The 26,537-nt window shown below is 37.1% G+C and overlaps 1 protein-coding gene across 1 annotated transcript in view; it reads left to right on the top strand.

Moving 5' to 3' along the window:
- Positions 1-26,537, top strand: part of BTBD8 (BTB domain containing 8) — a 159,779-nt gene that overhangs the window by 102,798 nt on the left and 30,444 nt on the right. Inside the window, exons 8-9 of the mRNA XM_044674836.1 lie at positions 621-709; positions 1,132-1,234. Coding sequence (XP_044530771.1) covers positions 621-709; positions 1,132-1,234 — 192 coding nt within the window. The remainder of the gene's footprint in view (positions 1-620; positions 710-1,131; positions 1,235-26,537) is intronic.

Genomic DNA, 26,537 nt, shown 5'->3' with positions numbered 1-26,537 from the left:
TGTGTGTGTGTGTGTGTTTGAATTAATAAGTATATCTAATACTTCAAAAAGGGATAGGAATAGGGACTGGTCCTATGGTTTAATTGGTATAGGGAACTCTCAGATGAAAAAACAGATTAGACCATTTGGTTTTGTTGCTATAATTATAAATGCATCAGTTTAGAGGTGTAAGGTACCTTAGAAATCAATGCTTCTACTGCCTTCCTTTTAAAAATGAATAAATTGAAACCCCACAAGGTTGTGCCTTTTTCCATAGTTATGAGGAAAGGCAGAGGAGATATTACTGATTCCCAGAGCCATTTCCACTCATCATAACTTTAGAAATGATGACAACAACAAGCTAAGGAAAAAAAAACAAACTATGATCAGAATGTTGATCCTGGATGTTCTGGAATCAAAATGAGTCAAATTGCTCTTTAGTGCAAAACCAAAGTCTCTGTCTAACTTACTTGTCTTTTTAAGATTTGAGAGTATATATTCACATACATTTAAAAATAGTTGTTTAAATGGTGCTTAATTATTTTGTAAAAATATATGTTTTAGCTTTTTGAGTCTTAATGCAATAAAAGCATGTTCCTTTCTCAGAACAATGCTCTGTGTTATTTTGTTTTTTTTTTTAGCCTGTCCCAGGGAGATTGGAGGCTATACTAGAATGTCTGATTATTGCTCATTCGGTGGGAGTGGAAAGTCTTTATGCTGACTGTATGAAGTAAGTGATCTGAAGTACTGCTTATGCTATCAGTTCAGCAATTCTACTTTAATAATTTCCATATTTTGATGGCACTTTCAGATCTGTAATTTTTAGCCATTGCTTTAATATTAATAATTAATAATTAATTATGATAATTAATATAATAATGTTCAACTAGTAGGATAATTGAACTAATTTACCAGTTCAGTTCTCACTTTGAAGATAGACAGGATTAACTCTAATTAATTGTATTCAGTTTTATTTACATTGGCCCGACTCAGTGTGACTCAGTCAATTCTATCATGAAATTAATTAGGAATATTACTATAAGATCTAACTATAATTTGATCTAGTTCTAATATAGTCATTTGTATCTTATTTATATTGTTAAAAGGTGGTAGGAGATTGTTTTAATTATTTTCTTTTGGAACTTCTAATAGATGGATTGTTAAGCATTTTGCAAGGTGTTGGTCAGAGAGGAGTTTTGCAAATATACCTCCAGAGATCCAGAAAAATTGCCTTACTATGCTGATTCAGTCTTTAGTAAGTATACCTTGAATGATTCTTTTTGTTTATTTTTAGATTATTCAGTTTTTTAGAGATAATACTAAGTTATTCAATATTTTAAATGTCAGAGTATTTTTAACAAAAGAAGATTGCTATTAATATTATGTTAAAATAATATCTGTATTTTTATATTATTGATATTTTTGATACCTTAGAGAGTATACCAAATGATCCTTAAATTAATTTTTCAGCACTAAATTTATATGGAGAGCTATAAAGAATTCTGATTTTTATTGAAATATTGACTCACAAAGAAATGTCCTATGTGTTACCTCTAAAAACAAAGTTTTTTACCAAAAAAAAAAACTGCTTAGAACATTAAATACATATGTAGTACAGTACCAAAGATATTTCTTGACTAGATGGATAACCAATAGATACTTATTATTTTATATGATTGGTGACTGTTACTAAAAAAATTTCTTCTTGTAATATTTGATGAAGAAAGATATAGAATTGTAGTTAATGTACCATGAATGTGTAGATACTCAGGTTTTGATTGTTTTCCCTACATATAATGGTGGGGGGGGGTAGAATAAATTTTACTCTTTTGTACATTTGCGTGGTTAATCCCCCAAGGTTCTACCTTGGGCTTACCCTCTTCCCATCTCTATCTACTCTACCATGATCTAATTATCTCCTTTGGATTCAATTATCAGCACTGTGGGATGACTTCAGAACTGTTTCTCCATCACTAATCTCTCACCTCTAATCAGGTCCTATATTGCTGTCTGCTTCTGTCCATCTCTCCCTACCTGGATGTCTCTTTGTCGTATTAAACTCCACATGTCTAAAACAGAACTCATTTTCTGCTCCACAACCCACCCTCCACCTCCACCCCCACCTCCACCCCATGCCAAGCCCATCCCTGATGTCAGCTTCCTTTTAAAGGCATGGGATCCACCATTTGCAGCCCCTGGAAATCCCTTCTTCCTCACTCCCTCACCTCTGGTCAGTTACAGACTTCCTTGTTCTGTTGACTCTGCCTGCACATCATCTTTGAATCTTGTCCCTTTTATCTCTCCTCTCCATGCACCAGCTAGTCCCCTGTTAGGTCCCCATCACTACATGCCTGAACTGTCAGAAGCTTTCTGATGGATTTCCCTGCTTCCACTCTTTGCCTTCCCCAATTCATCCTCTACATAACTACTAAAGAAAAACATAATTTACAGTTTGGCAGGTATCCAGAAAGAAGCAATTCGAGTACTGAGGAGCCACAGTCAGAGTCACATGACCTATCAGGAACATAGAGCATGGAAGATGATATTCTAGAAGGCAGAGTGTGTAGGCTGACATTAACTGTCTTAACGACTAGTTTACCCAGCAAAACTGAATATAATTCAACAGAGGAAAAAAACGGATTTTTAATGAAAAGAAGCCTTCCAAGCATTGTTGATGAAAAGATATGGGTAAATAAGTAAAAATATATAAACCTGATTGAATACTATTGTGTTGATGAAACCAGTAGGTCCAGAAAAACCTGGGAAGACTTATATGAACTATTACAGAGTGAAGTGAATAGTGAATATATTTATCCATTTATATATTTTCCCCAGAAAGATCTGAGCCAGTGATGGGAACCTTTTAAAAACCACATGCTGTGCCCTGCTCCCTGAGACCAAGTGCTGCCCCCTGCCAATTCCCACCTCCCCACCCCCACTTCACCCCAGACAGGGGAAGGAAAAGGAGACGGAAGTAGCCTTTCCTTACTCTTGTTACTCTGGAGGGAATAAGTGCTTCCATTGGGCTGCTGGGCATCAGGGCAGATAGTGAGAGGCACTTGGAGAGGGGGAGGGGAGCAGCTCTGCCCAAGTCCCTCTGCCTTTCTAATAAGTAACTCTGGTAGGTGACCACATGTGCCCACACAGAGGTCTCTGAGTGCCATCTTTGGCACATGTGCCATAGGTTTGCCATCACAGATCTAAACTCTTTGAAGAAATGAACTAAATTTTGTTTTCTCCTTGTATTCTTAGTGCCTGACATAATTACTCACACCTAGTAGGTGCTTTAAAATGCATGTTAGATTGGACATATTTTTAAAGGCATTGAAAGAGAAATTCTCAAACTATGTAAAAGAAGGAAGAATATTGAATGATTTTTTTTAAATTATAAAATTATACTTCCACAAAAGAGTAGTTGAGAAAGATATCTATAACTATTGACTCAAAGAGTCCTACTTTCTCATTTTTATAAAAATATCTTTGAAAATTATGCATATATGAAGAATGTTCTTGTTGCATATGTACCAATTGAAATTCTTGAGAGGCAGTATTTCTTAATTTTAAAATAATTTATTAATTGACCAGTCAGTACATCCTAATCTGGTTAAATGATTCAATAACCAAAAGACCGTGGCTCCTCTGGAACAGGTCTATATATACCACTTGTGAACTCACCACTCAGTCCCTCCCCATGGACATGCCAGGACATCTCTGTTTGGTCAATAGCTATTGAGGAGGTGGACTTCAAGATCTTAACTCCTCCATCATTACTTCATCACAGGAGGGTCCATAGAACCTTAAAGCATATACCCAAAGAAAATCACATGTTTTTATCTTCCTTCCTACTCCAACACTTCTTTCTCTAGAGGTAAATAACATTCTTTTTCATAAGTCCCTCAGAATTGTTCAGGATCATTGTATTGTTGTTAGTAGCAAAGTCTATCACATTTAATCATTCCACAATATTGCCGTTGCTGTGTACAATGTTTTCCTAGTTCTGCTTATTTTACTCAGTATCAGTGCATGTAGGTCTTTCCAGCTCTTTCTGAAATTATCCTGTTCATCATTCCTTATAACAAAATAGTATTCCATTACCATCATATACTACATTTTGTTTAGCCATTCCCCACTTGAGGGGCATCCCTTTAGTTTCCAATTCTTTGCCACCATAAAGAGAGCAGCTATAAATATTTTTGTACAAGTAGGTCCTTTTCCATTTTTTAAAAAATCTCTTTGGGATACTAGTAGTGAGTATTACTAGATCAAAGGGTTGCATGCTTTTATAGCCCTTTGGGCATAATTCCAAATTGCCCTTCAAAATGGTTGAATCAATTTACAACTCTACTAGTTGTGATTATGATGCAAAATCCATATGATAATGCATTAGTATCCCAATTTTGCCAACCTCCTTCAACATTAATCATTTTCCTTTACTGTCATATTAGCCAATTTGATAGGTACGAGGTGGTACCTCAGAGTTGTTTTAATTTGCATTTCTCTAATCAAGAGTGATTTAGAATATTTTTTCATATGATTATTGATAAATTTGATTTCTTCATCTGAAAACTACCTGTTTGTATCCTTTGACCATTTATCAATTTGGGAATGTCTTGGATTCTTATAAAATTGACTTAGTTCTTATATTTGAGAAATAAGACCTTTATCAGAGAAATTTGTCATAAGATTTTTTTCCCAGTTTGTTGCTTCCCTTCTAATCTTGGTTGCATTAATTCTGTCTATACAAAACCTTTTAAATTTAATATCAGAATTATTCATTTTACTTTTCATAATGCTCTCTATCTCTTATTTGGTTATAAATTCTTCCCTTCTCCATAGAACTGACAGGTAAATTATTCTATGTTCCCTTAATTTACTTAAAATATTACTCTTTATGTTTAAATCATATACCTATTTTGGCCTTATCTTGGTAAAGGTCAAAGATATTGACCTAAACCTAATCTTTGCCATACTATTTTCTAATTTTCCCAGCAGTTTTTGTCAAATAGTTCTGTGAAGATGGAACTCTTCCCTGTCAGTTTTTATATTTAATCACCAAAAGCATATATACCCCACTTACACTTGAGAAGGGGAGGTCTCTGACCCACCTATGCAAAAGTGAGTGATGAATCAGAAACCATTGACTACCCCCTGGGCAGTTGTAAGCAGAAATATAGACTATAATTGATCCATGTAAAAGTGGAGGAAGGCACAGGAAGTGATGTAAAGAAGCATCTTTAAAAAGGAGTTACAACTTCCTATGGAGAGCTCTTTGTGCTTTGGAGTCTCGAGTTGGAGGCTGATGAAGAATCTACTTCATAGACCTGAGACCCTGGACTTGGTGAAACTGTTCTTAAATCTTTCCCTTTGAACTACCACATCATGTGGGTGACTGAAAAAGACTGACTCCTTTCCTGGATTTTCTGAAGGTACTAGCCTCAAGAGAGGCTGAAGCCCTTGCTTTATTCATCACTGAGGCCTCTCTGGCTGAGGACTAATTAGCCCTGCCTGGTTTGAGCCAGGGGCCAGAGTAAAATACTTAGTGTATTAGGTATCTTACCCTATCCTCTCTCTGATTTTCTTACTTTAACTCTCTCTCCTTTTGTAAATAAATTACCATAAAAAACATTTGAAATTGAGCAATTAATTCCTGGCAACCATGCCCTTAGATAATTTAGTCCAATCCTTTAATTTTAATCTCTTACATTACTGTCCCCCTTTATAGTTCTTAGCCCCAAATCTGGGATCTTTGGGTTTATCAAACACTAGATTAATGAGGTAATTCATGCCTAATCTGTTCCATTGATCCACCCTTCTATTTCTTAGTCAGTACTGTGAAATGAAATCCTTTATTATCTTTGCTTAGTTGGAGTTAAAACTTTGGTTAACAATAAGTTAAGTACCCCTACTTAGTACCTCACTAGAGTGTGAGGACAGGATTAACTCTCCTTTGTCTACATTTTTGATTGAATCAACACAAGCTTGAACTAGGTGGAGGAGCTTGAACACCACTTAGTAAATTCATACCTTATTTAGTGCTAGGTGCTAGGTGAGAAGCCAGTAAAGATACTTGGAGAGCTCTACCCTTTTTTCTAACTCAAACAGCCAGAAACTTTTGAATTCTTTTAAGAGTTCACACCCTTAGAAACTATGAACCCTTTCAATGAAGTTGCAAACTGGTTCCCACAAACACTGCCCTCTGGGCAGTGCTAGACTGTTTGGAAGCTGTTATTGGCCCCCGTGAAGAGGGGAAGAGACAAGAAACCACTGTAAAAGGCCCTGAATTTCTGAGACTGACGGGTGAGCTCCAAGAAGCGTCGATTCCAAGAAAGAAGTCAACTTCAAGAAGAAGGTTGTCTCAAAGAAGAAAGTTGGCTTCAGGAGTCATTGTCTTGACCTGCCTCTTGGAGGGAACTTGGGTGAGTGGATAGTTGGCTTTCCCTTTCCTGTCTTCTGGAGAAAGTTTAATTCCGTTTGAAGGTTAGCAAGTCCTGGCTGAGCCAAACACTGGAACAATATTTAGTTAGATAGGTTAATATCTTCTCTACCTTTTTGTATTCCTCCCCTTTTACTCTTTCAACTTCTTTTGTAAATAAATGATTTATAATTTTCATATATTTAGCCAAACCATTAATTTTAAAACTTACAGTACCAGTTTGTTTTGATGATTGCTACTTTATAGTACAGTTTAAGATCTGGTACCACTGGACCGCCATCCTTCACATTTTTTTTTATTAGTTCCCTTGATATTCTCCTCTTTTGTTCTTCCAGATGAATTTTTTTATTATTTTCTCTAGTTTTATAAAATAGATTTTTAGTAGTTTGATTGGTATGGCACTGAATAAGTAAATTAATTTAAGGTAGGATTGCCATTTTTTAATTCGGCCTAACCATGAGCGATTAATATTTTCCCAATTGTTTAGATCTAACTTTATTTGTGTGAAAAGTATTTTCTAATTGTGTTCATATAATTCATTGGTTCCCAAACTTTTTTGGCCTACCGCCCCCTTTCCAGAAAAAATATTATTTAGCTCCCCTGGAAATTAATTTTTTAAAAATTTTAATAGCAATTAATAGGAAGGATAAATGCAGCACCCTCCACGGGGTGGTGGCGCCCACTTTGGGAATCACTGATATAATTCCTACATTTGTCTTGGCAAATTGATTCCCAAGTATTTTATATTCTCTAAAGCAGTGATAGGAAAACTTTTTAAAGATGGGGCCAGGAAAGGAAATGCTCACTTGTCAGTCTGTTTCTAAGGCAACTCTTTTGAAGTTGAAGTTTCATTGTCTTTTATCCTACTCATTGTATTCATCATATTAGGAATAATGTCGGGTGGCCAGATAGAACATTTCAGGGGGCCACAGTTTGCCCATCACTGGGTTAGAGTGATTTTTAAATAGAGTTTCTCTTTCTAACTCTTGCTACTAAGCTTTGTTGGAAATATATAGAAATGTTGATGACTTATGTGGGTTTTTTGTATCCTGCAACTTTGCTAAACTATTTATTATTAATTGAAATAATTATTTCAATTTTTAGTTGATTTTTTAGGATTCTCTAAGTATATCATCTACAAAGAGTGACAGTTTAGTTTCTTTATCACCTGTTTTAATTCCTTCAATTTCTTTCTTCTCTTATTGCTAAATCTAGCATTTCTAGTACAATATTAAACAATGGTGATGATAATGGGCATTGCTTCACTCCTGTTCTTATTGGGAATGTTTCTAACTTATCCCCATTGCAAGTGATACTTACTGATGGTTTTAGATAAATACTATTTTTTTGTTTTAAGGAAAGGCCCTTTTATTCCTATGCTTTCTAGTGTTTTTAATAGGAATGAGTGTTATATTTTGTTGAAGGCTTTTTCTGCATCTATTGAGATAATCATGTGATTTTTGTTAGTTTGATTATTGGTTTTGGTCTGTTATACTGATAGTTTTCCTAATATTAAACCAGCCTTTCATTCCTGGTATAAATCTCACCTGGTCATAGTAAATAATCCTTGTGATATATTGCTATAGTCTGTGCTAGATTTTTGCATCAATATTCATTAGAAATTGGTCTATAATTTTCTTCCTATTTTCGCTTTTGCTTAAGTATAAATACCATATTTGTGTCAAAAAGAATTTAGTAGGACACTCCTTTGCTTATTTTGGCAAATTGTTTGTATAGTATTGGGATTAATTGTTCTTTAAATATTTGATAGAATTCACTTGTGATTCCTTCTGGCCTGGGGGTTTTTTTTCTTAGGAAATTCCTTTGTGACTTGTTGAATTTCTTTTTCTGAGATGGGATTATTTAAGTATTTTATTTCCTCTTTTGTTAATCTAGGTAATTTATATTTTTGTAAATATTCAGCCATTTCACCTAGATTATTAGATTAATTACCATAACTTGGCAAAATAGCTCCTGATTGCTTTAATTTTCTCTTCTTTAGAGGAGAAATCACCCTTTTCATTTTTTTTTAACCCTTGTACTTCAGTGTATTGTCTCATAGGTGGAAGATTGGTAAGGGTGGGCAATGGGGGTCAAGTGACTTGCCCAGGGTCACACAGCTGGGAAGTGGCTGAGGCCGGGTTTGAACCTAGGACCTCCTGTCTCTAGGCCTGACTCTCACTCCACTGAGCTACCTAGCTTCCCCTACCCTTTTCATTTTTGATACTGATAATTCGATTCTCTGCTTTCTTTTTTTAAATTTAAATTCTAAAATTTAAATATTTAAATTTAAATTAAATTAATCTATTTTGTTTGTTTTTTTTTCATAGAACCAATTCCTAGTCTTATTTATTAGTTCAATAGTTCTCTTACTTTCAATTTTATTAATTTTTCCTTTGATTTTTAGGATTTCCAAATTAGTTCTTAATTGTAAATTTTTAATTTGCCCTTTTTCTATGTTTTTTTTAATTGCATGCCCAATTTGTTGATCTTCTTTTTCTCTATTTTATTGATATGTACAGTCAGGGATATAAATTCTTCCCTGAGTTCAGCTTTCACTGTATCCCATAAATTTTGGTACTTGGTCTCCTTGTTGTCATTCTCTTCAACAAAATCAGTGATTGTTTCTATGATTTGTCCTTTGACCCACTCATTTTTAAGTAGATTATTTAGTTCCCAATTAATTTTTAATTTGCCTTTCTATGCACCTTATTTTTTTTTTCATTACAATCTGAAAAGGTTGCATTTTTATTTCTGCTTTTCTACATTTGGTTGTATAGTTTTATGCCCTAGCACGTGGTCAATTTGTGCATATGTACCATGTGCTGCTGAAAAGAAGGTGTATTTCTTCTTTATCACTATTTTCTCTAGATATCTATTAAATTTAAGTTTTCTAAAATTCATTCACTTCCTTTTCTTTTTTCTTATTTATTTTTTTGGTTAGATTTATCTAGTTCTGATAGGGGAAGGTTCAAGACTCCCCCCCCGCCCCAGTATAATATTACTGTCTATTTCCTCCTGAAGCTCCTTTAGTTTCTCCTTTAAAAATCTGAATGCTATACCATTTGGTGCATATATGTTAAGTATTAATATTACTTCATTGTCTATACTGCCTTTTATCAAGATGTAATTACCTTCCTTATCTCTTTTAATCAGATCTATTTTTGCCTTAGCTAGATCTGAGATCATGATTCCTACTCTTGTGTTTTTTTTAATCTCAGTTGAAGCCTAATGGATTCTGCTCCACTCCTTTATCTTTACTCTGTGTGTGTGTGTGTGCCTATATGCCTCAAATATGTTTCTTGTAAACATCATATGGTAGGATTCTGTTTTTTTAATCCACTCACTACCTAATTCTCTTTTATGGGTATGTTCATCATCATTTACATTCACAGTTATGATTTCCATCTGGTCCCCTCCATCTCATTTTCTTCTTTTAAACTTGTCCTTTCTCTTTTCACTCTTTCCCTCTACACCTATGTTTTGCTTTTAATCACTTTCTCCTCCATTATATTACTTCTCTTTCCACCACCACCCTTCTTATTCCCCTCCTACTTCTCTATAGGGTCTTTTAATTACTCTCCCAGTTTCTCCCTTCCTTATATTAATTCCCCTTCCCATGATTCCCATTTTTATTCCCCTTCTACTTCTCTATAGGGTAAGGTAGGATTCTATACCCCAGTGAATCTCGCTGTTCTTCCTTCTCTGAACCAGTTCCAATGAGAATAAAGTTTAAGTATTACTTTTCATCACCATCATTCTCCCCTCCAGGATAATAACGTTTTTACCCTGAGCTTTTTTATGTAATATAATTAACCTATTTTACTTCTCCCTTTCCATTTCTCTTAATACAATTCTTTTTTTCACATCTAGATTTTTTTTCGCATTTCATCCTAAACAGCTTGCTCTATCACACCCCGTCTCTAAGTATACTTCTTCTAACTGTGATGAAAATGGTGTGAGAAGGGAATTTGTATTTTGATTTGATCAATCAGGGATTTAGACTTCCCTTCCATTTATTTTGAATTTGGGTCAAACAGCAATCAGGGAATTGGACCACAGGTACTACCCCCTGGGTGTTGCCAGGCTAAGTGAGGAATTGTGATTGGTTCCTGGGGAATGATTCTTATTTTCTTTTCCTTACTAATAAATCTAGCTATTAACAGTCTTGTGTCTTAAGGGTGTGTGGGGTGAAAGTGAAGGGATGGAAGATAGGAAGGTAGGATGGATGGGAGAAAGGAGAGAGGAAGGTAGCGGTTCCAGGCCCAGCGGGGGAAATTGATCAGAGCCGCTAATAAATGATCAGAGAGCAACTTTAGGGTTTGAATAGCTAGGTTTTATTTTAATTAGAAAGGGAAAGGTATAGGGAAAACTAGGAGGTAAGAAGAAAGGGAAAAAGGCGCCAAGAGAGAGATCAGGGTCTTAGGGTAGAGAAAGCTGCTTCCAGGATCAGAGCAGACCCTCCTGGGTAGAAAGAGAGAAAAGGCACCAAACTTTCTCTTTTATACTTTCCCTGACACCTCACCCAAAGGAAGTAGGAGGTGTAAGGGGAAGTTGTAGCAGAGAGAGTCCTGGGAGACATAGTCTTCCAGGGCTTACAATAATTTCAGTGACACATTTCCCCCCGTGACCCTTTGGGAGACCAGTCTCCCCAATAGATCATAACAAACATAAATAAATTTACAATTACAATAAATAAAGGGTATATACATCAATACAAGGGGAGAAAGGTAACAATTTTTACAATATAAAGAAATAAAATGGTGCTTTTACAAAAATATTCAGGGGGCAGTCCCCTTTTTTCATAACAAAATAGATACATACATAAAACAAATTCATTTAAACAAAACACATAAATTTAACAAATGAATTTTAAAACCAGACAAATGAATTTAAAACCCCCCATAGTTCAAAATTTTTCACATCCGGTTGCTCTCTTAGGCTCCTGGATCATTCTTACTCCATGTAGTCTCTATGGGCATCTCCATTTCGATTCCAGGAGGCAGTAAACTTCTTTTCTAAAACAACCTAAATTCTCCATATGAAATAAAAACACATTCCCTCTTGAGGATGGAAAGAAACAATGAAATTGCACAGGGAAAACATGGCTGAGGCATGAGGCGTATATATGAATCACTGCCAATCAAATTATCAGAAAAATTTAGCACAAAAAGGCCAAATAAGTAGTGGATGAAAAATTTGAAACATCCAATCCCAAAATTTCATATGGAAAAAATTCTAGATAAGAAAAAAAATAGAAAATCCCACTAGGTTTTTGAATAATATCCAATTAAAGTAATCCATGTCCAATATCATGCACTTAACCCACTTAGCAGCCAGTACCACAGTCAACCACCATAGTAAGAAAGTTAGGAAAAAGGACTAGATTTACATTTATTGGTCTGATATTATGTCTTTTCTTCTTTTCTTCTTTCATCATTTCTTCTCAGGGATATAATATGGAGCCAGAACAGCCAATTGTTAGGTACTTGACATATAAATTTTTACAAGGAGTGTGGTTTGAAGAGTCCTACGTCTTAATGTATATTAAGCATCGCAACCTCAGTGCTCACACTATGTTCAAGTCCTTTTTATTGGCATAAAAGTCTTAGCAATCCTAGTAGGATTGGTTTCTCTTTTTGACCTATGTGCTTATTTGGCATCATGCAGGTATGTGCTTCTTTTGGCACTATATTGATGAAATCTGTACTCCTTTTTTGATCCCATTTCATTGAATCAGACATTTCATTGAATCAGACATTTGTACTAAGTCCCATAATAGCAAAATACTAATGGCAATTTCAATAGTCTAAGGCTTTTGGGCAGGCAGTTACAGTTAGAACAAATGGATATACTAAACCTACACTAATCTAATAATCAAAAACTCTTTCAATTTAGATAAATGACATGTGCTTATGACAAATACAAAAATTGAACATGTAATTACAAAGATATGCTAAAATTTCAAAACATATATATCTCCTATAATCAGTGACAATGAGAAAAAAAGTATGTGTGCATATGTTGCAATTCATGTCACTTAAAGAATAGAATATAAAGGTTCTTACCCAAGAATTTAGATGCATTTCGTCTTAGCTTAGCCATGATCCACAGTGTGAGTGCAAATAAGGTAAAACAATGGAGTTATAAAAGCAATAATACATTTAAGAAAATACAAAAATTTCACCAAAAGCACAAAATATGAATCAATTCAATACAATAAAGGTTTCCTAATACAGGTAATATATGTTCAAATCTTTCAAATACACAAAATACAAGTCTGCCAAATTATCAATACAAAGGCACATGTCAAATACCAGATGGGACAAATAAAGTTAAGGGGGGTAGACAAGTCACTGTATTCAAAATTCTATTTTTTCTTCTTTTGCTATTTTTAAAGGGAGACAAAATTGAAAAGGGTTAATAGCAACAAAACAACAAAAGCAATAGAGTTTAAGAGGCACCTCCTTCTGCCCCACGTGGAGGAGCAGTGGCACCCTGATTAGTGTGTGGACGAGTTCCACTTTGGAGATACTCTTGTGGGGTCATTTGTTGTGGATTATCTGCCTGATTATCAGCCCTGAAATTGCGATTTCTATAATTATTGTTATGATAGTTATTGTTTCTGAAATTAGTATTGTTTCTGTCATTATTATTATTCCTGAAATTGCTATTCCTGAAATTGTTGTAATTATTATTCCTAATTATCTGTAACAAATTCTGGCAATTCATCATTAAGTGGCCTTTCTTGTTACAGAAGTGGCAGGTCAGAGATTGATAATTAGACTCTTGGAGAGGGGCAAGTGGTATTGGTGTAGTATCATACCCTCTTTCCTGTTTTTCTATTTTATTTCGTAATGATTTCAGTTCTTTTTGTATGGTATCCAATAGGTCATTAGTTTGTACCTTTATCTCTTCATGTCTTTTAGTGACATACACAGCTATTTTCCTTAATTCATCCAGATCCATTTCTGGCCATTTAGGACAATGCATCTTAAAGTAATCCTGGACCACTCTGCTAGAATTGTTTACAAACTGTCGCCTTATTTATCGTATGTCTTATTCTGTTGATAAATCCAAGTTCAAATATCTAGCTCCCAATTCAATATGCCTGTCTATAAACTGAGAGGGAGTTTCATCATCATTTTGCGTTAGGTGATCAAATTTGTTCCAGTTGTCTAGACATTGTGCACATTCTTTCATTGCTTTTAATATTGCAGCCCTAACATTATTTAACTGCAAATGTTCTTCTGGGTCATTATAATTCCATTTCAGGTCCTCACGTGGCCAATGTGCTGCATTTTGTCCTTGGGCCTTCTTTACATGAGAGATGATTTTGTTTCTCTCTCTCTCTGTCAGGAAGATCTTGAGTAATTTTTCCACATCCTTATAGGAAGGATTGTATCGGAAAAATATATCTTCCATCCTTTTCATGACAGCTATGGGTTCATCATTATAATTTAGAATATCTTTTTTAAACTCTTTGATATTTTCAGGAGTGAATGGATTATGGTGTGTTAAATTTATCACATCCCCAGATCTGTCTAATGTAGGCACTTCCCTTAAGGGGAAAAGGCCATCACAGGAATCAGAATTAGAATCAGAATCACAGCATGTCTTTGGTTTCTTTTTAGTCATTTTGGTGCTTACCGAGGCAGAACAGATCTTTTTAGGTGTTTGCTTCCCATGGCATTATGTGTCTTTTGAGTTGTTTGTGAGTTTGTCTCAGCAGTATTGGTAGGAACCAGTATGGTCTGGACTGGGGTTAGTTGTGGGTTGGAGGAAGGGACAGGAGAGGATGGAGTGTCAGGAGAAGGAGGAGGGGAGGGAGAGTTGGTCAGGAGATGCACAAGATGATACAGGAGTTTCATTGCATCTGTCCCCTCTATTTCAGGAGAAATAGGAAAAATAGGACTTTCCTCTCTGAGTATTTCAGGAACAGTCTTGTAAAATTTGGAATCAGATTTTTGAATTGGACACTGCTTTTCCAGTGCGTTGTGCATAGCATATTTGAAATTGTTCAATTGGATTTGTACTGCTGCTTGGATGTTGGCTTGCATTTTCCTATTTGCAGCCTTTTGCGTCATCATATTGAAAATTAAGAAAACAAGATTCCCTAGCAGCATCAGAAGGAGGAGGCAGTCCAATTTGGCAAAAGCCAAAAGATTTTCCTGTAGGTGTAAACATTTGCAACCATGTTGGGAGGCTTCTATTTGTTTATTTACTTAGCTAGCCTTTATTTATTCAGTTTGTTTTAATTCTATTTTTTTATACTTAATTCTTCTTATTTATGTACTTATTTGTTTGTTTTTAATTATTTGATTTCAGCAGGGAAAATTATTTTTTTGTGTGTATTCTCAGTGCTGTCCTTGGTGCTGCCCTCCAGTGGCAGAAAGGTAGCACTGTTTGAGCTATTCTTGGTGCTGCCCTCCAATGGCAGAAAGCTAGCACTGCAGCTTAGCAGAAAAAAGGGAGGGGGGAGCACACTCCTTGCTCAGTGCTGGCCTCTAATGGCCAAGGTAGTACTGCAGCTCAGTAAGGAGAAGGGAGGGGGAGCAGTGAAATGGACAAAAGCACAATGAGAGCCATCAGGCTCATAAGCAAGGTAAGTGAGGTTTTTTAATGTTAGGGTTTTTAGTATTGCCTTTTAAAAGGCAAAATCTCTCCAAAGGGAGAGACTGAAGCTAGTAGGGGGGTAGAAGGTAGAGAGGGATCTGGGTTTTCCTGCCAGCAGATCACTGGGGGTAGATCTTGCTTTCCAGCCATTGGCAGACCCCCTGCTGGGTCTTTTCCCGCTAGCTGGGTTTTTTCTCTAGGGGACCAGGATCTTTTTTGCAGGCTGGTGAGGGCTTGGGGCTTAGGTGATAGATTTGAATCCCATGCCAAGGCACAGGTACTGGGCAGGGGAAGAGTACATTTTTTTTTCTTCCTGCTGGGTTTTATCCCAGCAGGGGTAAGAGGGATTAGGGTTAGGGCTCCTGGGGTGGGGATTTAGATTTAGGAGCCTGGCGGGGGTTTAGTAGGGGAAGGGATCCCCGCTGGGCTGGGTTTGGGCGGGAAAATTTTTTTACTTACCCTTAGGCAGTAAGGCAGACAGGATAGTCAGCATGCTCAGGCAGGCAGGTTCAGGTCCATTTGAAGGTCATCATAAAATGTGTGGGTGAAATGAAGGGATGGAGGTAGGATGGTAGGAGAAAGGAGAGGGGAAAAGATATAGAGGAAGGGAAAGGAAGAGGTAGCGGTCCCCAGCCCCAGCGGGGAAATTGACCAGAGCCCTCAAATGAATAATCAGAGAGCAACTTTAGAGTTTTGAACAACTAGGCTTTATTTAGATTAGGAAAGGGAAGGTCTAGGGAAAACTAGTAGGTAGACAGAAAGGGGAAAAGGCTCAAAAAGAGAGATCAGGGTCTCAGGGTAGGGAGAGCCCAACCAGCCTCCAAGGTAGAGAGAGAGCTGCTTCCAGGGTCAGATCAGACCCTCCTGGGTGGAGAGAGAGAAAAGGCACCAAACTTTCTCTTTTATACTTTTCCCTGACACTTCCCCTAAAAGGAAGTGGGAGGTGTCAGGGGAAGTTGTAGCAGAGAGAGTCTTGGGAGATGTAGTCTTCCAGGGCTTACAATAATTTCAAATGACACAGGGTTAATTACAATTTTTGGTGACCACCCATTCTAACCATTACAAAGGGTAAAAAATTTTAAGAGTTATAAATATCATCTTTCCATATAGGCATGTAAGTAATTTGACCTTATGGAAGCCCTTGAATTTTTTCTCTTTCTTATTTACCTTTTTATACTTTCCTTGACTTTTGTATTTGGACATCACATTTTCTGTTTAAGTTTGGTCTTTTCTTCAGGAATGCTTGGAAATCTTTTATTTTATTAAATAACCATGTTTTCCCCTGAAAGAATGAAGTCATTTTTGCTGGATAAGTGATTCTTGGTTGTAAAGCCATTTCCCTTGCTTTCCATAATATTATATTTCAAATCTTCTGATCCTTCAATGTGGAAGTTGCCAGATCCCATATAATCCTGACTGGGGCTCCATGATATTTGAATTGTTTTTTTTTCTGAATGCTTGCAGTATTTTCTCCTTGACCTGGGGGCTCTTGAATTTGGCTATAACATTCCTGGTAGTTGTCATTTGGGAATTTATTATAGGAGCTGGTCTGTGGATGCTTTCAGGGCAGTTCTCTTTGATAATTTCTTGTAATATGATGTCTAGGCTTTTTGCTTTTGTTTGTTTTTTTGTTCATGACTTCAGGCAGCGTAATAATTCTTAAATTGTCTCTCATGTATCTGTTTTCCAGGTCACTTGTTTTTTCCATGAAATATTTCATTTTTTTTCATTCTTTTGATTTATTGTCTCTTGATATCTCATGAAGTCATTAGCTCCTATTTTCCCAATTCTAATTTTTAAAGAATGAATTTCTTCAAAAACCTTTAGATCCTCCTTTTCTATTCATTCTATTCTTCTTTTCATGGAACTCTTTTCTTCATTAGATTCTTGTGTTTGCTTATTTTCCCAGCCTTTTTTTCCCCTATTGTCTGGAGTTCTGAAAGCTGCTGATTCTGTTTCCACTGCTGATAGTTGGTATATCTCTGTACTCAAAGTTATTTTGACCTGAGGCTAAGGGCTTCAGTACAGTACAAGCTTGAAAGGGCCAAGCATTACAGACTTCAGGGCCTCACTGTGGGCTAGTGCCAGGGCCTGGGACTTCGAGAATGGGTCTAAGGTGTAGGATACTCTGTTGTTGGTGATGTAGGCAGGGTCCCAGGATCCTGAAGATGGTCTTTTGAATTGGTCAGTCAGCACTCCTCTGTGTACAGTTTTGCTTCTGATTCCTCCTTATCCTATAAAAATCAGTTCTCTTGCCTACCTTTCAAGTTGTATTTAGCAGGAGAACCTTCTCACTCTTAGGTTTTGGTTTTTGACTCCTGTCATTTTGAGTCACTTTTTAAAGATTGATTTGTAAGGATTGTCAGAGTGATTTTAGCTTTTTGCTACTAAGCTTCCATCTTGACTTCTTCCCCAGTATACCATACTTTAAATGGGTCAGGGTTCACTGGGGCTAGTCAGGCTTAATCCTTTTAAGATCTTAACAAAAGAAGAAAGGTCTGATCCAGGTAGGTAGCCTGGGGGTGGAACCTTGGAATAGCCTCAAATTTTGGCAGCAGGCTGTTTCAGTCTGACCTTTGGAAGTTTAAGGGGAAAATTATTTCACAGTATCACAATTTGATATTAATTTTCTACTGTTATATTGAATCTCTGGGAGCTAGGAGTTCACACTGTGATTGACAGCTGGATCAGTTGGATGTTGGAATGTTCCCAGAGAGGCATGCGGACAGGAGAGGGCAGTTGGGCCGGGGGGTGGGGGGGAAGAGGGGGGTGTAATAAAACCACCCTGGTAGCCCTGGCAGAGGTGCTTAGTTCTTCCCTGTCCCTGAGACCGGAGATCAGTGGATCCTGGTCTTTGTGGGATTGAGACTTGCAAACTCAACCCTGCAAGCTCCTCCTGTTTGTTCCTGTACCATCAACAACCTGTACCTAGACCACCATCTCTGATTCTACTGCCCCTAGATATTAGGAAGTCAATCATCTTAGTCATCTAGGTTTCCCAGGGCCCGGGAGGGATCCGGGAAGGGGGCAGGAGAAGAAGAAGAGGGTAAAAAGGGTGGATATCTCAAACTGGGTAGGCTTATCATCTAGTGAAGAAGAAGCGGAAAGATTATACAGCAGTTTGCCTGCTCTGGTGTGGCTCTGACCAGGCTGTACCAGAGAGAAGCTATCATCTTAATTCCTTTACTTGCCTACAGTTTAGAGATTCATAATTATCATTTTTAGTTAGGGTCTCCAATACCTCTATCCAATCCCATTATCCTCCTTTGTTAAATACAACCAAAGTTTTAAAGTACCTTCCTGAAGCGATTATTCAAAGCTTCTTTGGGAAGGGAGACACAGTCAGATTCCAACGTTACCCAGCTAAAGAGCCCACTAAATAATATCAATTAACCCCATGTGGGTCCTGAAGGGATACTATCCATTGACCTAAAGGATCATGCCTGGGCAACTGTTATAAAGGAGAGAGGTGTCATCCTATCCTCTCGCTATACTCCATCTACATCTACATCTAATAGGAGTATCAGTCTTTAATTATAACACTATCCACACATTTTAAAATCACTCACATTCATAAGCATAGTTCTTTTTTAAATTAATTTTTTCATTTATCAAGCATTAACTTTTTCTTCTTTTTATCTCCCACCCCTCCAAAAAAAAGAGAGGAAAAAAAGAGAAAAGAAGAAGGAAGAAAATGGAATCCTCATATTATTTAAGCAGAGTCATATAAAACAAATCCCCTCATTGGCCATGTCCAAAAATAAATTTCTCATTCTTCATGTCAGTCCATCATCTCTCGGTCATGAAAGAGGCCTCATTCTTCTTCCATCCTCTAAAATTGTGTTTGATCATTTTGTTAATTAGAATTCTTAAATCATTTTTACAATCTTGATGCGATGACAAAAATTATTTTCCTGTTTATGTTTGGTCATTATTAGTTCATGCAGATCTTCCCTGGTTTCTCTAAAACCATCTTTCTTCATTTCTTATAGTATTTCATTACATTCATATACTGTAACTCATTCAACTTTTCTCAAATTGATGGGTACCTATTAGTTTTCAGTTCTTTGCTATTAGTAAAGAGTTGATAAAAATATTTTTGTACAGAAGGATCGTTTCCCCTTTTCAAAATTTCTTTAGTATAAAGGTGTAGTATTGGTATCATTGGGGCAAAGGGGATGTAATAATTTAGTGAACTTTGGGCCATACTTTCAAATTGTTATCTAGAATGATTGGGTCCATCAATATGGCTGTTTTCCCATAGGACTTCCAACATTTGTCATTTTCTTTTTAGCTCACTTTGCCAATCTAATGGGTATGAAATCATGCCTCAGAGTTGCTTTAACTGATATTTCCTTAATTATTTGTGATTTAAAGCTCTTTTTTTAATATGGCTGTAAGATAGCTTAGATTTTCCTCCCTCAAGAATTACCTGTACAGATCTTTCAACCACGTGTTCATTTCAGAATAGATCTTAGTCTTTTAAATTTGAACCTGTCTATTTCTTGGAATCGAGACCTTTATCAAAGAGACTTGCTAAAAAGATTTTCTCTCTGTTAACTGTTTCTGTGTTTTGTTTTGCTGTTTGTGCAAATACTTTTTAATTTTACGTAATCAAAATTGTTTATTTTCTGTGACACACTCTCTCTTTGTTTGGTCATTACTTTTCACCTAATCATAGCACTGAAAAGTAGTTTCTTTCTTGTTTTTCCAATTTGTTTATGGTATGACCACCTTTTTATATCTGGGTCATGTATCTATTTGTAATTTATCTTGCTCTAAGGTATGAGGTTTTAATCTTCACCTAATTTCTGCTATCTAGTTTTCCCAGCAGTTTTAATCAAATAGTGAGTATTATCCCAGTAGCTGTGGAATCTTTTAGTTTATCAGACCATAAGCTGCAAGGTTCATTTGCTTCTTTATGTTGTGTACCTGATTTGATAGCTCTTTTTCTTTTTTGCCAGTACCAAACTATTTTAGTATTTATTACTTTATTGTATAGTTTGAGATTTGGTACTGCCAGGCTCTCCCTTCCTTTATGCTTTTTTTTTCATTATTTACCTTGAAATTTTTGCCTCCAGATGGATTTCATTTCTTTTCTGGTTCTATAAAACATTTTTTGGTAGTTTGGTATGACATTGAATAAGTAAATTGATTTAGATAATATTTTTGTTATACAGGCTTGGCCTTCCCATTAATAATTCCCAAGAAATTGATATTTCTATAATTTATTAAACTTGTCTTTATTGTTATAAATAATTTTTGTTCTTATATATAGTTCTTATATATATAGTTCTTATGTGTGTCTTAGTAGGTAGACTCCCAAGTATTTAAATACTGTAATTATTTTGTTTTTGTTTTTTAAATAGATTTTTATTAATGTCCTTTTTTTAAACATCACCATAATTTCTCTAGTGTTTCTTCCATCCTTCCAGAAAGGCATCTACATAATAAATAGTATTTTTCAAAAAGAAAGAAGGTGGGGGGAGTCAGCATAAAAAAGTCTGAAAATATGTACATTGTATATTTATGGAACATGTACTTCTGCCAAGTGATGGAGTAAGGATGTGGCTTTTTTCAAGCCATTTTTGTTCTTTATAATTTTGCAGAATTCACTTTTGATCTTTTTTTGTAGTTCTTTACATTTATGTTGTTCTAGTAATTGTGTAAATTATTTTTTTGGCTTTCCTTATGTTACTCTACATCAGTTCATATAGATTTTGCATGTTTTTCCATATTTTTTATGTTCATCCTTTCTTACAGCACAATAACAATCCATTACATTGCTCTGCCACAATTTGTTATAGCTATTTCCAAACATTAGGCATCTACTTTGTTTCCAAATCTTTGCTGTCACAAACGTGTTGTTATAAATATTTTGATGTTTATGAAGTTTTCTTTTTATCAGTGGTCTCCTTAGGGTGTTTTGTTATTTTAAATGGAATTTTGTTTTCTTTTTCTTCTGAGCTATCTGTTTATTGGTATTTTACAGAAATGCAAGTAATTCATATGGATTGATTTTATATCTTTGTTGAAGTTCTTATTTCAAGTAATTTTATTAGACTTTGTAGGAATTTCTAAGTATACTATCTTATCATCTACAAAAAAATTTGTTTTATTTTTTCTTCACATACACATCTTCAGTTTCATTTTCTTGTCTTATTGATATAATAACTAATATTTCTAGCATTGTGTCAAATAGGAGTGGTGACAGTAGACACTCTTGCTTCATTCCTTATCCATTAGGGAAGGACTCTGGTTTATCCAGTACTTTCATACTTTGTTTGTCATAATGTTGGGCCCATATTTAGCACTTCATAGAGATTTATCGGCTGATTGAACTAGTAACTAGAGAAGAACCATACCTTTGATGCTGCCTATCCATTGACAATATGGCAAAGACATTGTCTTGGGTAAAATTTTGATCCTTCAGCCTTTCAGTTATTTATATATTTTATCAGTATACCTTTATAAACACCATGCATTACTAAAATGGCACATATTTACATGCAGGCAAGATATAATGATTAAATCAAAACTCCTAAAAATTACTGCCTATTTCCTAGAAAGAAAAGGTTTGGGGGTTTTTTTTGTTTGTTTTTTAAACATTAAATTTTCCCTTCCCAAAATCACAGGCAATGTATCTGTGATACATTTTGACTTTTTCTTATTTTATTTTTTTTTCAATGAACAAGCATTAATTTTTTCTCCTTCCCACCTCCCTCATTTAAAAAAAGACTTTGTAATAGATGTGCATAGTAAAACAAAACAAAATACATGGTCTATTTTGGAAATGGTCTTAAGAGGAAAAGACATATTCAAGAAGTTTGCATTAACATAGCCAGAAATTAAAATCTAAATAAGAAGTGTTTGCAGCAGAACTAGGGTTTTAGAGTAAAGGGCTAATCCCTGGGGCGAGAGGGGGTGTTGTCCTATTTGTGAATGGTTGCTGATTTTTAAAATGTGTCACCATTAAAAAACACAAACAATTTTCTTCAATAGGCAACATCTTTATAGTCATATAGCTGAGCGAGAGCATTGAGTTTTAGGAAAAGGGAAAGGAACAAGCATTTATTAGCATCTGCCAGTTGCTAAGCACTTTACAAATATTATTCTCACTACAACTCTTGAGGTGTGGGTGCTGTTATCCCCATTTTTCAGTTGAGGAAACTGATGCAGATAGGTTAAATGACTTGCCCAGGGTCACCAGGCTAAGAAGTGTTGAAGGCCGGATTTGTACTTGGCTCTCCCTGACTCTAGTACTCTGTGCATTCTGTGCCCCCTAGTGGTCTCAGGGTCTAATGTAAATAGTGCCAGATTTGGAGTTGGGAGAGACCTGGGTTTGAATCCCAGCTTAGACTCTTAGCTGTGAGATAAGACCCATCACTTCCCCTCTCCTGGTGCAATAGAGGGCGACTCAGGCCCACCTGAGCTTAAATCTAACCTTAGACACTTCCTGGCTGTGTGACCTTGAGGAAGTCACTTCACCTCTGCCTGCCTCAGTTTGCCAACTATAAAATAAGGATGATAATAACCCACGCCTTCCAAAGGCTGTCATGAGGATTAGATGAGAGATATTTGTAAAGTGCTTATGCCCAGCTCAGAGTAGGGGCTTAATAAAGGCTTGTTTCCTCCTTTCTTCCTTAGGATTGTGTCAAAAATCAAGTCTGAAGACATGTGCCTAGGCAAAGTGTCATGATGGATAGAGAGAGGCCAGAAAGCTATGGATTCAGGCAGGACCTCTGACATGTTTTGGTTGTGTGACCTTGAGCAGCTCACTTAACCTCTTAGCATGTCTCCTCAGAGAACTGTCTGAGACGATGGTGCAGAGGAAACGCGGCCTCAACCTGAGAGCTCCTTGTGCTGGGGAAGCCCTGGGCCAGTCCTTGGCCCATTCCATAAAGTACTGTGGGAAAGGCGGCCGTTCTTATGGTCTGTTTGTGGATACAGAAAATTCCAGGGGCACCAAGTGCAGCTTTGAGGAAGGGTCTCCCACACGTTACAGTTCTCCGGCCCACCCCAAGTACAACCTCAGGGACGGTTTTCTCAGCCATGTGTGAAGTGGCGACATCCAGGGGAGCCTGAAGCGGGGAGACGTGGGCTTCCTCCCATGTGGGCAGCCTCCCAAGGGGCCTCCTGCACAGCCTCCACAAAGGAAAGGCCTTCCTGCTGCTGGCGAGCCTCTCACTGCCCGCACGGCCTACTGACTGGTGGCCACAACGTAGACTAAGGCGGCTCTTCTTGTCGCATCTTCATACGCCGCGGCTCTGCCATGTTCTCTGCAGGCTCTTCCTCCTCCTTCTGGGAAGCCGGGCTGCTACGGCAGCCTCGGAGCCTGTTGGGGTTTTTTCACTGCCGTGTCATACTCGTGACTTCTTGGGCTTGTAATGCCGCAAAAACCCCTTTTGTATGTTAAACCCCTAAACTTGATTTTCTAGTCAAAATGCTGTCTTTCAGGTGATTTTTGTAAACTGAAGGATAAGACTTCACATTTTTTCCCCTATTGAATTTCATCTAATTAGATTTGGCTCAATACAGTAATGTGTCAAGATTTGGGTCCTGACTGTTTTCCTTATCTGTACCTTAGACATACCATCTATGTCTTTCTCCAAATAACTGATAAAAGTCAGAATTTCAAGATTCGGAAGGGACCTCAAAGACCATCTCTCCCACCAGAGACCTCTTTTACAACATACCCCAAAGTGTTTATCTACATTTTTCTTGAAGGACTTCTTGAGGAATTCAGCAGTATCAGGCCAAGCCTTGGGAAACTGAAGGAGACCTCCTTTCCAGGCCAACACGTATAATAGAGTATATGCTGCTTTTTTTTTTCATGTTTTAGCAGTCTTTTACTTATTTATTTATTTTAAACATTCGTTCATTTTTCAAAAACTCTTACTTTCCATCTTAGAATTAATAGTATGTATTGGTTCCGAGGCAGAAGAGCAGTAAGGGCTAGGCAATAGGGATTAAGTGACTTGCCCAGGGTCATACAGTTAGGAGGTGTCTGAGGCCAGATTTGAACCCAGGATCTCCCATTCCTAGGCCTAGTTCTCAGTCCACTGAACTACCCAGTGGCCCCTCATTTATTTTATTTTTAAATATTTTTCCCTGGTTACATGATTCATTTTCTCTCCCTACTCTCTTCCCTCCGCCACTCCCCTCCCCCAAGCCAACAAGCAATTCCACTGGGTTATGCATATGTCATCCCTTGCAGAGTATAAGCTTCTTGAGGCCAGGGACTACCTCACTTTTGAATTTGTATCCATGATACCCATAGTAAGCATTTAATAACTACCTGATGGAGTGATGAAGTTTAAACTGTTATTGATTTAAACCTGGGGTAGGCTCCTTATCAAAGAACCCTCTGAACAGAGTTTGTTCTTTGCTTTCTGATCATTTCTTTTAAATTTATGTCATAAAAAAGCTCTCTTCCTTTACCTGCCCTGGAGATAGACCTTCTGGCTCTTCTTCAGCAAAGGCCCACCTGTTCCAAACCCGTGCTTCATGGCTTGTTTCCCAGCTCCTTATGAAGCCTTTCCCGACCATTCAGCCCAACCTGATTTCTCCCTCCACCCACATGACCGTTGCACTTACTATTACCATCACTGCCCATGGTCACAACTTATGCCAAATGTGCTTCCTGCTTTCCTAAGTGCTGTTGCTCCCTGTACTCACCAGGCATAAAATCTTCCTTGATACCCACAACCAGTATCAAAACCAGAATGGTTTTATTCTCCCCAATTATTTGTTTTGAATAGCTAGTTGGCCCCAAGCCATGCCTCACATCCGTCCACCCCCTATGCATGCATCTTGCTCTCTGTGACTTCACTATCCTCCAGTCCCCCAGTACTTGGATCCGTGCGCTGTGCACCCAGAACTCCAGAGACTGCATCTTTTCATGGATGTGTAAGTCCATTCAGCTTTGGAACTCTGCTCTGGGACTGAGTGACGGTAATTAGGGCTTAAGCACAAACTCACCTAACCTTTATTTCGATGGCCCCAGACAAGATGCGCATCCATCATCTTGCATACAGGGCATACATTCAAATGCCAGCGTCCCTGTCTCCTCCAACCCCATGTGTTTTCTGCCACCTGTTCTGGAAATAGTAATGAAAACAGTTCTACTGTTGCTTCTGGAAAGACCTTCCAGTTCTGTTCCGTGGCTCCACTCAGCTTTCCTGTGAGACTCCCCAAACAAAACCTTCTTTCTCTGGCTACTACCTCCCTCTATGTGTTGTTTCTTCCTATTATAATGTAAGTTCCTTAGTAATAGGAGCTGTCTTTTGCTTTTGTGTCCCAGTGCCAAGCACGTAATAGATACTTTAATAAATCTTTTCTTTATTTATAAATTCTTAGCTGTGGCATGATTCATATACTGTCTATTTATATTTGATGCTTACAACTTGCTCCATATACTGAACCTTCTAGTCTAGGTATATTTGCCTTTAATTTCCATAAGGCTCAAGATTTTCTTCTCTCTTCCTCATTTAACTAGCTGCCAATTCCTATAGCTTATACTAGTGTAGTTTTTTGCATCACCTATAGCCCAAATAATTATTATGTAAAAGTCATGCGTCTGTTCAAAATTTTCACTGTGGAAAAGAGGGAGAATAATGTTCTGTGGTCTGTACTCTATAAGACTATAAAAGGGGGGCAGTTGGGTGGCTCAATGGATTGAGAGCAAGGCCTAGAGATGGGAGGTCCTAAGTTCAAATCTGGCCTCTTAGCTGTGTGACGCTGAACAAGTCACTTGACCCCCATTGCTTAGCCCTTACCACTCTTCTGCCTTGGACGGAATACAAGGTATTGATTCTAAGATGGAAGGTAAGGGTTAAAAAAAGACTCTATAAAAGGAATACATTCACACATGGATTTGATCTCTTTTAATCTAATTTCTTTTTGTATACAGGTTGAATTCTGTCCCAATTTTGTAGCTCAAATTATTTGCTTACATGTTTGTTTTTTTTTCCCATTCCCTGATTTTTATTCCTTTTGAGGTGGGAGATAGAGTTCAAGGGAAGCTGTCTTTCTCCACAGTATTCTCTCCAACTTGAGGGTGCCATGGAATAATGGAAGAGTATTGCAAGATGATTGCAGTGATCATTGATGAAACAAAAAGTAAAGCATAAGTAAGACTGTGCTCAAGCAAATGTCTTCTAACAGTACTATCCTCAAATCAGTACCAGAATACTGACTAATCACAGCTATAGTTCTTATGGGCATTCCCCAATATTGTTTTCAAAACCATAATTATGGAGACAGCTAGGTGGCTCAGTGGATAAGGAGCTGGGCTTAGAAATAGAAGTCCTGGGTTCAAATCTTAGATACTTCCCAGCTATGTGATGCTAGACAAGTCACTTAACCACCATTGCCTATTCCTTACCCCTCTCCTGCCTTGGAACCAATACAAAGTATTGATTCTAAGACAGAGGGTGAGGGTTTTAAACACACACACACACACACACACACACACACACACACACACACACACACACACACACACACA

The sequence above is a fragment of the Gracilinanus agilis genome, chromosome 4 (assembly GCF_016433145.1).
Source record: "Gracilinanus agilis isolate LMUSP501 chromosome 4, AgileGrace, whole genome shotgun sequence".
In the NCBI taxonomy this organism is placed as follows: Eukaryota; Metazoa; Chordata; class Mammalia; order Didelphimorphia; family Didelphidae; genus Gracilinanus; species Gracilinanus agilis.
This window is presented reverse-complemented; position numbering and strand designations above follow the sequence as displayed.